General features: G+C 40.2%; 1 protein-coding gene across 6 annotated transcripts in view; it reads right to left on the reverse strand.

The window, feature by feature from the left end:
- LOC126458388 (protein bric-a-brac 2-like) overlaps nt 1-17,369 on the reverse strand; it is a 419,174-nt gene that overhangs the window by 138,887 nt on the left and 262,918 nt on the right. Inside the window, exon 6 of one of the 6 annotated variants that reach the window (XM_050095389.1) lies at nt 15,761-16,123. The exons of the other annotated variants lie outside the window; for them this stretch is intronic. Within the exon in view, the coding sequence (XP_049951346.1) occupies nt 15,894-16,123 (230 nt within the window). The 3' untranslated portion in view covers nt 15,761-15,893. Of the gene's footprint in view, nt 1-15,760; nt 16,124-17,369 lie in introns of those variants that run through there. 6 annotated transcript variants of the gene reach the window in all.

Raw genomic sequence — 17,369 nt, forward strand, 5'->3', positions numbered from 1 at the left:
TCTGTTAGGACTATCTAATGATATAGAAACTACATCAATTAAACTTTTAGGATTCCATACTGACTCCACATTGATCTGTGGAGAACCATCAGTCACTTCTGCAAAAGAATATCAAGAATAACATATCTAATGTGAAACTGAGAGATCTGATTACTCCTAACTATTTAAGATTGATATATTTTGAACTGTTCCAGTCTCACATTTCTAACGGGCTGCTAGTATGAGGCCACTCCACACATATAGCTGATACATTGAAGATACATAAAAAAGTCGTACGAGAAATGTGTAGGGCTGGACCAACAGATCACTGCTGATCTCTGTTTAGAGGACTCAATATACTTAGAATTGTAAATCTGTAAATATATGTCTCATCACTGTACAATACAACAAATATCAAAGAATTTCATATAACTGGAGATATACATGAACACAAAACCAGAGGAAAAATTAAAATGGATATTCTGAGACACAGGCGAGACACATGGCGTAGTGTACAGCAACCTGTTATTGCTAATATATATATATATATATATATATATATATATATATATAACATTCCACGCGGGAAAAACATATTTAAAAACAAAGATGATGTGACTTACCATACGAAAGCGCTGGCAGGTCGATAGAAACACAAACAGACACATACATACACACAAAATTCAAGCTTTCGCAACAAACTGTTGCCTCATCAGGAAAGAGGGAAGGAGAGGGAAAGACGAAAGGAAGTGGGTTTTAAGGGAGAGGGTAAGGAGTCATTCCAATCCCGGGAGCGGAAAGACTTACCTTAGGGGGAAAAAAGGATGGGTATACACTCGCACACACACACATATCCATCCACACATATACCGACACAGTTGGCTGCAGGTGGCTATACTAGTAGTGGCAGCTGTGTAGAGTGTACTGTGTGGCTTTCTGATTTGGAGGGTCTCGGGAAAGTACAAAAAGGGCTTCAGTCTAAAGCAGGTGCAGGTTAAACACGTGATGAGGATAGTCCTAGAAACCATCAGTATTATACTTATAAATTGTTGTAGGCTTTTTGAACCAGACCTCTGAGCGCTAATAGAAAGTGTTGAAGCTTGAATCATTATAGATAGTGTAGCTGTCTAAAGCTGGAGATAAGTTTAGTCGAAATTTTTACAAATGACCTTATGGTTTTTAGAAAGGGTAGATTAAACACAGTTGGTGGTGGAGTGTTTATTGCTGCTAGAAGTGGATTATATTGTAGTGAAACAATGAAAAATGCAGGATGGAATAATGACAATATTATGGAAAGGATCGCTGCTACTTACTATATAGTGGAGATGCTGAGTCACAGATAGACACAACAAAAAGACTGACAACAAATAAGCTTTTGGCCAAAAAGGCCTTCATCGGAAATAGACAAAACACACACACACACACCCTGAAGCCAGAGTCTGGCCCAAGGCAGCTGGAGACTGTGTCCATGTGTGTGTGTGTGTGTGTGTTTTGTCTATTTTCAATGAAGGCCTTTTGGCTGGAAGCTTACTTGCTGACAGTCTTTTTGTTGTGCCTATCTGCGACTCAGCATCTCTACTATATGGTGAGTAGCAACTATCTTTTACATAATATTGTCATTATCTTGCAGTGAGACTGAAGTACACATTCCCTGTAAGCTAGTATGAGAAGAAACTATACTTGGCAACCTGAATAAAGTATGCACTATGTGAACACGGACGGGTCTCTGGGGCTGTTGTAGTGTACGGCTGTTTACAGCTTGCAGGTGAGGTCTTGGTCTGCACTGCTATGCCTGTCATTGTCTCCATGAGGCTGCCTTTAAGTATGACTGATGTGGCATCATTCCTTCTTGCTTTTTGGCATAAAAATTTCTGATCTTTTAACATAATGTTGTGATGCCCTATCCAGGTGAAACACGTTGTTCTCAAGTTAATAAAGAACATTCTTGCAACCCATGACTGGTTGTTGATGTGACTTACCGAACGAAAGTGCTGGCAGGTCGATAGACACACAAACATACACATGAAATTCAAGCTTTCGCAATGAACTGTTGCCTCATCAGGAAAGAGGGAAGGAGAGGGAAAGACAAAAGGATGTGGGTTTTAAGGGAGAGGGTAAGGAGTCATTCCAATCCCGGGAGCGGAAAGACTTACCTTAGGGGGAAAAAAGGACGGGTATACACTCGCACACACACACACACACACACATACACACACACATATCCATCCACACATATACAGACACAAGCCAAGCTTGTGTATATATATATATATATATATATATATATATATATATATATATATATATATATATATATATATATATATATGTCTGCTGTGTGTGTGTCTATATATATATATACGACGTGCCAGCGCTTTCATTTGTAAGTCACTTCATCTTTGTTTTTAGGTATATTTTAGGTGTATTTTTCCCATGTGGAATGTTTCCCTCTATATATATATATATATATATATATATATATATATATATATATATATATATATATATATATAAAAAAAAAACAAAGATGATGTGACTTACCATACGAAAGCGCTGGCAGGAGAGGGAAAGACGAAAGGAAGTGGGTTTTAAGGGAGAGGGTAAGGAGTCATTCCAATCCCGGGAGCGGAAAGATTTACCTTAGGGGGGAAAAAAGGACGGGTATACACTCGCACACACACAAATATCCATCCACACATATACAGACACAAGCAGACATATTTAAAGACAAAGAGTTTGGGCAGAGATGTCAGTCGAGGCGGAAGTGCAGAGGCAAAGATGATGTTGAATGACAGGTGAGGTATGAGTGGCGGAAACTTGAAATTAGCGGAGATTGAGGCCTGGTGGGTAACGGGAAGAGAGGATATATTGAAGAGCATGTTCCCATCTCCGGAGTTCGGATGGGTTGGTGTTGGTGGGAAGTATCCAGATAACCCGGACGGTTTAACACTGTGCCAAGATGTGCTGGCCGTGCACCAAGGCATGTTTAGCCACAGGGTGATCCTCATTACCAACAAACACTGTCTGCCTGTGTCCATGCATGCGAATGGACAGTTTGTTGCTGGTCATTCCCACATAGAATTCATCACAGTGTAGGCAGGTCAGTTGGTAAATCACGTGGGTGCTTTCACATGTGGCTCTGCCTTTGATCGTGTACACCTTCCGGGTTACAGGACTGGAGTAGGTGGTGGTGGGAGGGTGCATGGGACAGGTTTTACACCGGGGGCGGTTACAAGGATAGGAGCCAGAGGGTAGGGAAGGTGGTTTCGGGATTTCATAGGGATGAACTAACAGGTTACGAAGGTTAGGTGGACGGCGGAAAGACACTCTTGGTGGAGTGGGGAGGATTTCATGAACGATGGATCTCATTTCAGGGCAGGATTTGAGGAAGTCGTATCCCTGCTGGAGAGCCACATTCAGAGTCTGGTCCAGTCCCAGAAAGTATCCTGTCACAAGTGGGGCACTTTCGTGGTTCTTCTGTGGGGGATTCTGGGTTTGAGGGGATGAGGAAGTGGCTCTGGTTATTTGCTTCTGTACCAAGTCGGGAGCGTAGTTGCGGGATGCGAAAGCTGTTGTCAGGTTGTTGGTGCAATGGTTCAGGGATTCCGGACTGGAGCAGATTCGTTTGCCACGAAGACCTAGGCTGTAGGGAAGGGACCAGCTGTAACCAACACCTTTTCGCCTTTTTTCACACCAGATCTCCAGTTACTTTCCAGTCCACCTTTATCCCTCCCCATATATTTTTATTTTCATTTTCATTTCCTCATGTTACACTTTCCACCTTCTAATACCATGTCACCTCACAACACCCCCCACAACGACCCCATTAAGTTTTATTTACATTCCCTCCGCAAACATGCCTTCGCCCTAGCCATATTACGCTCCCATATTCTATTTTCTCAGGCTTGTCTGACATTTGGCATTACCCCCATAGGCCTCACACTTAAAGTTCCCATCTCTGGCTGCAACCCTTCTTTCCATCAGTCCCTATACCAGTTCCAAACTGAACAATCCATTGCCCTCACCCACCTAATCCTTCACCTACACATCAACTCAGCCAATGAACACAGCCGTCAACTCCTATCCTTAATAAAAGTCCTTAATCTTTCCTCTCCCACATCCACACCGGCTGTTCAGAGCATCCTCCTACAGGCCAACCGTAAATTAGAACAGCATGCCACCCTCCACCTCAAAAAACTATCCAATCTCCTGGTTTCCCATCTCCGGAAAGGCAACCCACTCACCCTTCACAACCTTTCCAGCAAACCTCAACATCCTCTCATTGCACACAAACCCAGTCTCTCCCATCTACTCAATCTTCCACTTCCAGCTCCACTCCCTCCAAAACCTCAAAATTCCAGTCAACACAATCTGGAACCACAACACCCTAATTCAGTAGTTAACCTTTCCTCCAAACCTCTCTCCCAATCCGAAACCTCTGTCCTATCCAAAGGCCTCACCTTCAGCCCCACTCCCAGATTCAACCAAACAGCCCTCGTCAAAGATTTACTGTCCGACACTCGTACTCTCTGCTGGAAATATCACTTTGCCACGAAGAAAAATGATCCTAATCCTACTCCTAATGATCCAACTCCCCAAGACACCATCCAAATTGAACTCTGCCTGGAACAGTTCCGTCCTCCGTCGCAGCGGGACCCACCTCCTCTTCCTCAAAATCACCCTCTCCAAACCTTCCAGGAATTTCTGACTTCCAGCCTTGCATCTCAATCCTTCTTAAAAAACCTTAATCCTACTCCCAACATCACCACTGCTGAAGCCCAGGCTATCCGTGATCTGAAGGCTGACTGATCCATCGTCATTCTTCTGGTGGACAAGGGTTCCATGACCGTGGTACTTGATCGTCGGGAGTATGTGGCTGAGGGACTGCGTCAGCTTTCAGACAACACCACATACAAAGTTTGCCAAGGTAACCCCATTCCCGATGTCCAGGCGGAGCTTCAAGGAATCCTCAGAACCTTAGGCCCCCTGCAAAACCTTTCACATGACTCCATCAACCTCCTGACCCCACCGACGCCCCGCACCCCTACCTTCTACCTTCTTCCTAAACTCCACAAACCCAATCATCCCAGCCGCCCCATTGTAGCTGGTTACCAAGCCCCCACAGAACGTATTTCTGCCTACGTAGATCAACACCTTCCACCCATTACATGCAGTCTCCCATCCTTCATCAAAGACACCAACCACTTTCTCGAATGCCTGGAATCCTTACTCAATCTGTTACCCCCCGAAACCATCCTTGTAACCATTGATGCCACTTCCTTATACACAAATATTCCGCACGTCCAGGGCCTCGCTGCGATGGAGCATTTCCTTTCACGCCGATCACCTGCCACCCCATCTAAAACCTTTTTCCTCATTACCTTAGCCAGCTTCATCCTGACCCACAACTTCTTCACTTTTGAAGGCCAGACATACCAACAACTAAAGGGAACAGCCATGGGTACCAGGATGGCCCCCTCGTACGCCAACCTATTCATGGGTCGCTTAGAGGAAGCCTTCTTGGTTACCCAGGCCTACCAACCCAAAGTTTGGTACAGATTTATTGATGACATCTTCATGATCTGGACTCACAGTGAAGAACAACTCTTGAATTTCCTCTCCAACCTCAACTCCTTTGGTTCCATCAGATTCACCTGGTCCTACTCCAAATCCCATGCCACTTTCCTTGACGTTGACCTCCACCTGTCCAATGGCCAGCTTCACACGTCCGTCCACATCAAACCCTCCAACAAGCAACAGTACCTCCATTATGACAGCTGCCACCCATTCCACATCAAACGGTCCCTTCCCTACAGCCGAGGTCTTCGTGGCAAACGAATCTGCTCCAGTCCGGAATCCCTGAACCATTACACCAACAACCTGACAACAGCTTTCGCATCCCGCAACTACGCTCCCGACCTGGTACTGAAGCAAATAACCAGAGCCACTTCCTCATCCCCTCAAACCCAGAATCCCCCACAGAAGAACCACAAAAGTGCCCCACTTGTGACAGGATACTTTCCGGGACTGGACCAGACTCTGAATGTGGCTCTCCAGCAGGGATATGACTTCCTCAAATCCTGCCCTGAAATGAGATCCATCGTTCATGAAATCCTCCCCACTCCACCAAGAGTGTCTTTCCGCCGTCCACGTAACCTTCGTAACCTGTTAGTTCATCCCTATGAAATCCCAAAACCACCTTCCCTACCCTCTGGCTCCTATCCTTGTAACCGCCCCCAGTGTAAAACCTGTCCCATGCATCCTCCCACCACCACCTACTCCAGTCCTGTAACCCGGAAGGTGTATACGATCAAAGGCAGAGCCACATGTGAAAGCACCCACGTGATTTACCAACTGACCTGCCTACACTGTGATGCATTCTATGTGGGAATGACCAGCAACAAACTGTCCATTCGCATGAATGGACACAGGCAGACAGTGTTTGTTGGTAATGAGGATCACCCTGTGGCTAAACATGCCTTGGTGCACGGCCAGCACATCTTGGCACAGTGTTAAACCGTCCGGGTTATCTGGATACTTCCCACCAACACCTACCCATCCGAACTCCGGAGATGGGAACATGCTCTTCAATATATCCTCTCTTCCCGTTACCCACCAGGCCTCAATCTCCGCTAATTTCAAGTTTCCGCCACTCATACCTCACCTGTCATTCAACATCATCTTTGCCTCTGCACTTCTGCCTCGACTGACATCTCTGCCCAAACTCTTTGTCTTTAAATATGTCTGCTTGTGTCTGTATATGTGTGGATGGATATGTGTGTGTGTGCGAGTGTATACCCATCCTTTTTTCCCCCTAAGGTAAGTCTTTCTGCTCCCGGGATTGGAATGACTCCTTACCCTCTCCCTTAAAACCCACTTCCTTTCGTCTTTCCCTCTCCTTCCCTCTTTCCTGATGAGGCAACAGTTTGTTGCGAAAGCTTGAATTTTGTGTGTATGTATGTGTCTGTTTGTGTTTCTATCGACCTGCCAGCGCTTTCGTATGGTAAGTCATATCATCTTTGTTTTTAAATATATTTTTCCCACGTGGAATGTTTCCCTCTATACTTATAAACTACTGTGTGTAATGGCCTCTTGATCTGTTAAGTGGAATCTGACACCCCTCCACCCTATGGTGCAGATTTAGGAATCTGCAGCCCACACAGTCACTCTGATTCCGACCCTCCTCTTGGCTCTGCACCAAAAGGTCTGCAAATCAGTACTGCCAAAATGCTACAGAAGGTGAGCTCTGCATATTCATCTTACAATCAAGACTGACCAGTCATTACCACTTCAGATAACCACCTGAAATCAAACAGAATCTCTTCCGATCCATAGTGAGACACATCATTAGTATTCACATAAGCCACCACCTGCAGTTGGCTGCATCCAACAGAATCTCTTCCGATCCATAGTGAGACACATCATTAGTATTCACATAAGCCACCGCCTGCAGTTGGCTGCATCCAGGAGGCAGTTAATTTGATGGATAGTTTTAGTTATGTGTGTCATTGATGTTCCTTGTATCTCTCCTTGACTGTTCTAAACGTTTGCCCCGCATAAACATAGATTTGCACGGAATGTGGTACACACACAGCTTTCGGAGACCTAGGTCATCTTAAAAATTACAAAGCTATGAAATGATGAAAAATTATGGGTTTCAGAGAATACCAGTATGGGCTCTGAAAAATGAAAGAGCAACAAAGGGTGTACTGGGAACTGGGAGTCAAACTCGGCTATAAATAGCTGCGTGGAACCAACAATTTTTCACTGTCTGGATGAGTCCAGGTTACAGCTGAAGAAGATGGCTGGGTTGTTTGTTGTAATAATGTGCATAAAATTAGGTGTTAGGAAACCTTTTATGAAGGTATTTGTCTGGATTGTATCACTGTATGGAAGTGAAACATGGATGATTGGCAATTCAGACAAGAAGAACAAAGAAAGTTTTGAAAAGTGTTGCTATAGAAGAATGCTCAAAGATTAGAGGGGTAGATAAAATAACAAATGAGGAAACACTAAACTGAATTGGAGAAAAAAGAAACTTACGGCACAATTTGACTGAAAGAAGGGATCGGCTGATAGAATACATACTGAATCTTAAAGGAATTGTAATTTTTTTCATGAAGAAGGTGTGGGGGTAAACAATGTAGAGAGACACCAAGACTCAAATACAGTAAGCAGGTTCAAATGGATGTAGGTTGTGGCAGTTATAAAGAGATGAAGATGCTTGCACAGGACAAACTAACAAGAAAAGCCTCATCAATCCAATTTTCAGACTGAAAACCACAACAACAACCACTACAACAAAAGAGAAACAACTACTCAGCTGCATACCAAGATGTTGGGTCTAGTGTAGCATGGGATACAACCCGTCGGCTTTGAACAATGACGTCATTCCTTAGTCATAGATAGTAATGTCTTCTCTTTGAGGCATAGATAATAAAGCAGTTATGTGTTCTAATAAGCGCTATCATTAAAATAATTGAATGTGAATCTAAAAGCGATCGCTTGATATTAGATACAGATGCTTCAGTAGCTGATGAGTGTTTTTTGGCTTTTAAAAAAAAAATCTCACGAGATAGAATACACTGATCCTACTTTATTAAGCAATCAATAAAAAAACTAAACTAAAACATAACAGCAAAAGACAAGTGAAACACAAAGGTTAAATAAACAATCAAAACATATAAAATGAAACAGGTTGCAAATGTAACGTACATGTATTTCCACCTATTCATAAGTAGGATCAGTTTATTCTATCTTGTGAGATTTTTTTTTAAAAAAAGCCAAAAAACACTTATCAGCTACTGAAGCATCTGTATCTTAGGATCAGTTTATTCTATCTCGTGAGATTTTTTTTTTTAAAGCCAGAAAACACTTATCAGCTACTGAAGCATCTGTATCTTCTAATGGGTGCGGGAGTTCCGACTCCTGGGGAGGTGGGTGGGTGTGAGTCGGAACTCCCGCACCCATTAGAAGATACAGATGCTTCAGTAGCTGATAAGTGTTTTCTGGCTTTAAAAAAAAAAAAACTCACGAGATAGAATAAACTGATCCTAAGATACAGATGCTTCAGTAGCTGATAAGTGTTTTTTGGCTTTAAAAAAAAAATCTCACGAGATAGAATAAACTGATACTACTTTATGTTAGTAATAGCGGAGACGAAATAAACAGCACATCTACAATTTGTATCCCGTGTTCCACTTAGGGTTTACTGAAGCGGAGGATACATTGTTCAGGTGAAGAACAGGACAGTAATGCTAGTGAAAACGAAGAAATCGCCTTACGACAAACTCGTATTCCGGACTGTACTTAAGCAACACACTTCGAATGAGCTTTTAATTTGTATCGGGTTTCATTTGCGGTTTAGTGAAGCAGGGGATACATAGTTCAAGTGAACAACAGGACAGCAATGCTAGTTGAAACTAAGAAATCGACTACGCTGAACTTGTATCCCGTACTGCACTTAAGCAATACAGTTCGAAAGACTTTCGAGATACAACTGACATACATGTAACGTGATGTATTCTTTGCTAGTAATTTCATTCATTTCTTTCCATTGTATTTTGCAGAGAAATACTAAGATACAAACACGTGATATCGTTAACGTGAAAATACTACTGGCCCTTACATATGTGAAATAAAGTTTATCTCTCTCGCATTCCTTTGTTTCTCAACATTCTCCTCAGCTCTTTCATCTTTGTAATACATGCTCTCTGGCGACTTGTGACATCATTGTTCAAAGCCGACAGGTTGTATCCCCTGCTACACTAGACCCAAGATGTTCATCATTAATAAAGTACACCAAGAAAATCTGAGACATCAGATAATGGCTGTAGCTTCTCCTTGCTTTCAGATATTCACTGTACCAAAATAGGAAGGCTATGTTGGCTACTATTATGAGGCCAGATCTGTTGCCTCTGAAAGTGTTGAAAAGGTTGTTGTCCCACTTCAGGAAGCATATGTTAGTGAGACCTCTCAGCACTCAGTGATGGTGGCACCTACAGTCCAGTTATCTGTACTGTTGAGGTGTGTAAGGCACCACAATGCAGAAAAGTCAAGAGCTCATAGTTATCTACATTGATAATTAATTTTGCCATTAAAAGTTAAAAAACTAAAATTTATCAAATCTTGCTTGATAGGATGGTTCATATGAGTGTACATTCCATTCATGATGATATTCTACGAAGTTGAATGTTCATTAGTTCCCGTCTACAGACTTTCTCTTTATAATCTGCACATTGATTCCAAAGATATGAAACATTTTTTCTATTTCATCCAATTTCTGTCAACAAACAATTGTTCCAACTACAATCAAAGACTAACTACTTTCCCTTGGTATTATTTAGATGGTAAATAATTGTCATATATATAAAAAAAAAACACCATTCATTTTAAAAATAAACTCACAAGTACAAAACAAAATGTAGTCAACATGCCAAACATCTCCTTCGCTTTTAAATACAGATATAATTATCCAAAAGCTAATGCCCCCCTCATATAGCAACATCATAATACCCTACAAATGTATCCTATTTTGCACCTACGAACTATTCATCTGACTAGGAAGGGTATTTCGGTTTAGATAAATGTAAATATCTACAACAAATAAGTATGCCCCATTTGTATTAGGTTTGTCAATCTGATTTTATGTCCAAAGCAGCAAAGCAAAAGATGGATAAGATCAAAACTTTTCATATGCAATGTAATCAAAATGTTATAAGTAACTATCTTAAGTCTATTTGACACATTCGTTATGTAGCACCTCTGTATTCCCACTCTTCATGAAGCATATAGTGTTTCGAGAGGGAGGGAGGGAGGAGGGAGAGAGAGGGAGGAGGGGAACACATCAAGCAACCCACACAGAAGAGAGTTGTCATTACTAAAGCAATGGATTTCCACGGGAAAATAGCACAATCGAAAATACACATCAAATAATAATATAATTTTGGTGCTAATAAAGTGACACAAATATTAATTAAACAAATACAAACTGTGAATTTTAAATGTTTATTCTTAACTTTGGATACACAGTGCACAACATTGTTATAATGTTCATGCATAGATAATAGGTTTGTCAATAAAACTGTGTTTAACAGTTTTTCACATTAAGCTACAAAATATTTTTCAAATATGGAGTAATCTAGTAACATTCACATGGTCCTGATTTAGACTAGGAAACAAGTGTGTGCCGCTTCTGGCACCAAAACAGAGCAGTTCTTTGAATAAAAAAGTGATGCTTCATTCTCAAATCTTATTCATTAACTCCATATATGAAACCAAGTTAACAAGTTTGCAGCGGTATGACAAATTACGCTGCAATGTACAGCTGTCACCAGAAGATGTGCTGAAATTTTGCTGAATCCAAACTATTGCTTAATTTTTATCCTTGAAGAAGATGTAATGGTGAAATACAGAGAATAAACACTAGAAAGATTGTAACATTCAATCTGACTGATGGGCATTTTTTACCATTTAAAAAATTATGTACATTTCAATTTAGAGGGCTTCTATTTCATGACTTTTAATGTATTTTGTTGGTTTAAAATTTCTGTAAAATACCAACATCTATTACAAAAACTGAATAAAGTATAAACATTTTTAACTTAAAGAACTGCAGCTGGTCATTTTGATTGCTTAAATATTTTTTTACATTTTATGTAACTTAAGGTGCAATAAAGGATTTTTAAATCCATTTAGCTTATTTTATTTCATTATTGTGCTCTTGTTCTCTCTCTTTCTTTCAATTTTAATTTATTTAGTGGAAGAGTGGACATACCTTAGTTGCTATTCTCTGTCAATAAGTTGTTGTGCTCAGCAGAAATTCAGCAGTCCTCATTATTAAAGTGTGTTGCTGTCTTCACTTGGATAGAGAAGTACTGAACTACTTTAGTTGAAGAAGATTCTGGGAGCGATGATATTAGTGAATGTGATGAGTTGGATGATAAGGATGACACAGAATATCCGCCTCATGAAACAGAACAAGGTGAATCACCAGATCCGGAAGATGAACATTCAGAACCTATGCAACAACATGTGAGTAAGCCAGAGCTTACAGGTTTGATTCCAGTGGTCCCACAAATCTCTATTTGCAGCCCAGGAGGGAGACCGAAAGATTCACATTCAACTCAGCATCTGATAATTGGAAGTGAAGAGACTGCAGCTGATGCAACAGTGTGGTCTCGAAATGGACTGAGCCATGCACCCGGAAGATTAGGGCATCATATGGTGGAAACTCCAGGGCCAATGTGTCAAGCTATGACACTTATAGTCACAGGTAGTTACTTGAGGACATGGTGATTGTTGCGAGACAATAATATTTGACAAAACACAAAAAATCTTTACAGAAATTAGAGCCCGAAAAATTCTCCAGGATGACACATGGGTATTTGGTATTGCCCAATTAGAAGTTGCCATAGCTGTAATGTATGCACATGGAGTGTATGGAGGAAAGAATTTCCCCCTCATACTTCTGAGGTCTCAAGCGTGGGGGCAACCATTTTTTTCTCACACTATGAAAGAACTAAGTTCATAGAAGTCATGCAATTATTAATCATGCAATTATTAAGATTTGGTGATAAGGACAAACCAATGACAAAGGAACCAAGACTGATGTCTTCACTGCAGCTACCCCAAACTGGAATCCATTTGCAGACAACTGTATCTGGAATTATAAACTAGATGCATTTATAGCTGCAAGTGGGCAGCTCTATCCATGGAAAGTACATTGCCATTACATACAACACTGGAGTAATAAACCAAGTACATTTGGTTTGAAGTTCTGGCAGTTAGCAGATGCCAATAGTAAATATATGATGAATGGGTTTCCTTACTTGGGTAAACAAAGTTAAAAAGCCACTAAGAGCATATTGTTACATGTCTCACACAACATTACATTCTGAAAGGAAGAAATGTAATGTATGACAATTTTTTCACAGCCAAACATCTGGCAGAATAGTTGAAGCATGAGAACATAACCATGGTGGGTGGAATAAAAAAATGTGAAGAAAAGTTCCTCCATCAGTAAAGTCTACTGCCAGGTCTTTGTATGATACTATCTTATACAAATCTGGTGACACAAGAATTATTTCTTATCAAAGGAAAACCATGAAAAATGTTGTTTACTGAACACACTGCACCAGTCAATTGCACTGGATCAAAGAACACAGAAGAAACTCCCCAAAGCTGTGAGCTTCTACAACTCCACTATATTTGAAGTTGATATTCTGAACCAGATGTCTCATCGGTACACTATAAGTTTGGCTACCACAGATGGCCTTTGCACATTTTTCTCAACATGCTAGATCTTGCTGGAATCAATGCTTGGATCTTTTACAGAGAGACAGCAGGAGAGAAAGCTAGCTGGAAAATGTTCCTTTTCAAATTAGCAGAAGAACTCTCCTTTGCATAAGTACAATCACGGAAAGGGCCTGTTCATGCATTCACTGCAACCAATAAAATATTTAGTGGGCTGGTACAGAAGACTTGTCAAATAGGAGGACACAATTATTTTCAAACAAAAAATTAAAAAAAAAAATATATTTGTGGTGTAAGAAATTCGAATATGGTCCATATGCTGGAAGTGATCAGTACATGTGTGCAAAGTTTTTTGACAGAGATAATGGTTTTCATCATTGAAAACATGTCATTGGTGGTGGTGGTGGTGGTGGTGGTGGTGGTGGTGGTGGTGGTGGGGGGGGGGGGGGGGGGGGCGGAGAGTTATTTTATGTTATTTACCCATAGTTGCCACAGAAACTTAAGTTCATTTTTTCCTTTTATTTCCTAATGATACATTTATGGCTTGTTTGGGGCTTAGTTCATGAACACGTCATAAAGATAAAAAATGTTATTTCATAATTATATGTTTATTTTCAATTGAAAGTTTAGTTTCAATGAATATTGTATTTATGATGTATTCTTTACTTTGATCCTTTTTTTCTTTAATGAAATGATAGTCCCTATGGAAAAATTTAAGAATAATGCTTTGGTAGAGTATTTATAATACACTACTGACATTTAAAAACACTGTACTCAGCTAATTTAACACGCAAAAGTGAAAAAAGAAAGAAAAACATTACCGGTCAAAATGACCGGCAGCAGTTCTTCCAAATAGTTCATGAATGCTGGCCCAAGTTTTAAGTAGCCAAGACAAGAGGCAGAGAAATGCAATTAAACTTCACACACAATATTATATATGCCTATCTGCCACCAATTAAAAATTGTCAGCAGATTTCCTTGATTGTACATGTGCATTGCAATTCTTCTTTGATAAGTTTAGCTTAGTATAGAGCTTTTTTGCACTGAGTGTGTGCTTTGATTATGTGTGAAAGTAAACTGTGATGATCTGTATTCACTCTATTAAAAGGTGGATTAAGAAGCAGGAGGACCATAGCCAACTATTCAGTAGCTTCTACCTATTGTGAATTGACTGCAGATATAGTGAGCTATCACTAGCACTCAGTCATCTTATGGGCACTGAATTTTGTGTGTATTGCCATTAACTCACCAATACGAAATAAACTTTGTGTCGCTTGCTGTGTAATGCAAGTCTTTGAACTAGATATCATTTCAGTGTCTTGTGTTTGGGTTTTGCTGCTTATTCGCCCAAACAGCTTCTCACTTGGTCTCTTGAAGTTGAGCAACTCTATTCCAGATCTTTCTATCACAGAAAATCCAACATGGTCACCATGAATAAAATCCCAGACACATCCATTAATTTCTTGAATAAAGGCTATAGTGTAGTACGCCATTAAAGGCCAACAAAAAATATTGCCTCTCACTGTACTACGTTCATGTGGTGTTAAACGGTAATGCAGAACAGTAATACCCTCCACGACTCCATTCTATTTGCACACAGTTTTCTTCTGCTGTGGGTAAGAAACAGGCATCATTGCTATGCATCACAAGGTATCATCCCACATTCATCCATGGTTTGAATGCAGCTACAGTGTAGTGTAAGGAAAATCTCCAGTTTGATGGTACTAATGGGAATCAGCACAGGAGTTGCCTTGTCCTCTTTTTGCCAATTGTATACCAGTGCTGCAACATGGTACAATATATATCTAAATGGATGGAAACAGTATGGTTTTTCTCTCTATTCTACTACTTTTATTGACACTGTGATTCTCACTTAGTGCTGGTAGTAATAAGCCAATTAGAAGTTTCCAAACATGTAAGAGACTCTTCACATTTACGAGGGTTGTAACATCTTGCAGCTGTTATGTCTGTTAGTCATCCATGTCACTTCACATCAGCTGACAGCACAAAGAATTCAGTCAGCTCTAGATACTCCCACAATGCAGCCAATATTAAATATTACTACAAACAGTATAAAGGTCGAATGTCGTGGCTAGCCATTGTCCCTCCCTTATATGCTATCTCATGGATTTTTATTCAAGCTCAAATCGCTAACAGCTGCACTGTTTCTGTCTACTGACAGTTGAGTTCATCAGCTGGGCATCCTGACCACTTCAGCACCTACACTGCATAACTTTCAACCAAATTTCACTGCATATGATCATATTGTGTATTCAACTGTATTTGTCTGGCAGTGTGCTCAGAGAGGAAAATCAACAATGACCAAAACCACATTCACTACATCTGATAAATATCCTCTGGAATTAAGAAAATATGTATTTCTTAAAATAATAACAATAATAATAAACTTTACACGCAACTGCCATCAACATCTTATTATAACCCACAGCAGTGACTGTAGTTCATTTTAGAATATGTTAAAAAAGAAGCTAATTTTGCTAGACTTCTCATTAACAACAGAACCAGCTTAAGCATGTGTTTCTTGCTTGGTCACTATGATAAAAAGAATGACACAAAGTGAAACAGAATAAACAGCACAACAAGTGAACAAAATTGTTTGAGTTATAAGCTCACAAACTGCACTCATGTCATCAACACAGTCAATAAAGTTTGTGGACCATTTTCAAATGCCTCCTGACATCCACCCTGCGACTCAATGTGGCATGACAAATGGGACATTTTGTTTTGTCGAAATGAGTTTCCATGTGCTGTTTCAGAGATGTTCGTTGCTTGTAGCTCGAATCACACAGACTGCATCTGTATTCTCCACCAGTCTTTGGCATCGAAAAGTCACACGCTGCTGATAAAGAGAATGGGAGCCATTCGTAACCTAGAAACCAAATAACACTGATTTCAAACACACTGTTCCTTACTGTCAGTAGTACCACAACAAATAAAATCCTGACCAACAGAAAATATGAGTATACTCCAGCTGATAAACATGAAGTACGAATGGATTTTGAAAACTCTTAGGTGAGAGAGTAACAAGATGAGTAAAGCTGTAAACTTGTTGACAAAACAACACTTAGCACTTCTGAAAAGTAAATAAGTTAAAAACAATTTAATGGCGCTGAACCAAGAGGCAAGCAAAATTAGGCAACTACTGTGTTCCATTTACAAAAATAAATACAGTAGTGCCCTAACACTGTAACGTGATTTCTACACTTCATTTGGAACTGAAAATTTGTAAAATGAAAGATTTTGAATGAGAACTCTTACAACATTTTTAATTGGTAAAAACGTTGATGGACTAGACTTTTAGTCTTCTTTCAACAGTAATATTCCTAGAATACTAGCCTTTCTCTTTTATCTTTCTAAGAATATAAATAATGATATGAGTAAATAGGTAACAACTCACCATACAGCTGAGTGGTCAATAGGCTCATAAACAAGACTAAAACAAATATTAAGCTTTTAGAAAAGTCCTCCTTTTGGAGGAATTTAACACACACACACACACACACACACACACACACACACACACAAAGAAGAGTGTGGGTGCATGAGCGATGATCTACAACATCCTGGCTGAGCAGCAGCTTAATTGGGTAGTAGTCAGGCAATGTAGCTCTGCCTGTGTGTGTGTTTTCTGTATTGGTTTGCTCTAAAAAGCAGACATTTTCTGAAAGCTTAGCAGCCTTTTCAGTCTTATTTATGAGCCTGTCGGTCAGTTGATACCTATTCACTAATTCAATTATTTGTACTCCACCCGGGATGTTCTATTATCATAGCTAAGAATATAGTTCTAGTATTTGCATGAACTGTGGGTGCTGTCACAGATTTGTTCTGTTCTTCTTCCACTCTGCAGCATGTGGTTGACTATAAGGCTTCACCTCACATTGCTGGTCAAGACCATATCCACAAGATGCTGTCCATTTGGCGAAGAAGATGCGAGATAGAAATTTGCATAGTGCTAGCAATTGTTCCTGGCTAACATACACTGCTAGCCATTAAACATGCAACACCATGCGGGCAGTGTGCAACCAACGTTAAACTGATATTAAGAGTACTACATGTGTGGATATGCAAATGATGATGTTTGTTTCGTTCCGTGACACTGCTGCTCATGTTGGTTG

Source organism: Schistocerca serialis, chromosome 2, assembly GCF_023864345.2.
Source record: "Schistocerca serialis cubense isolate TAMUIC-IGC-003099 chromosome 2, iqSchSeri2.2, whole genome shotgun sequence".
NCBI lineage: Eukaryota > Metazoa > Arthropoda > Insecta > Orthoptera > Acrididae > Schistocerca > Schistocerca serialis.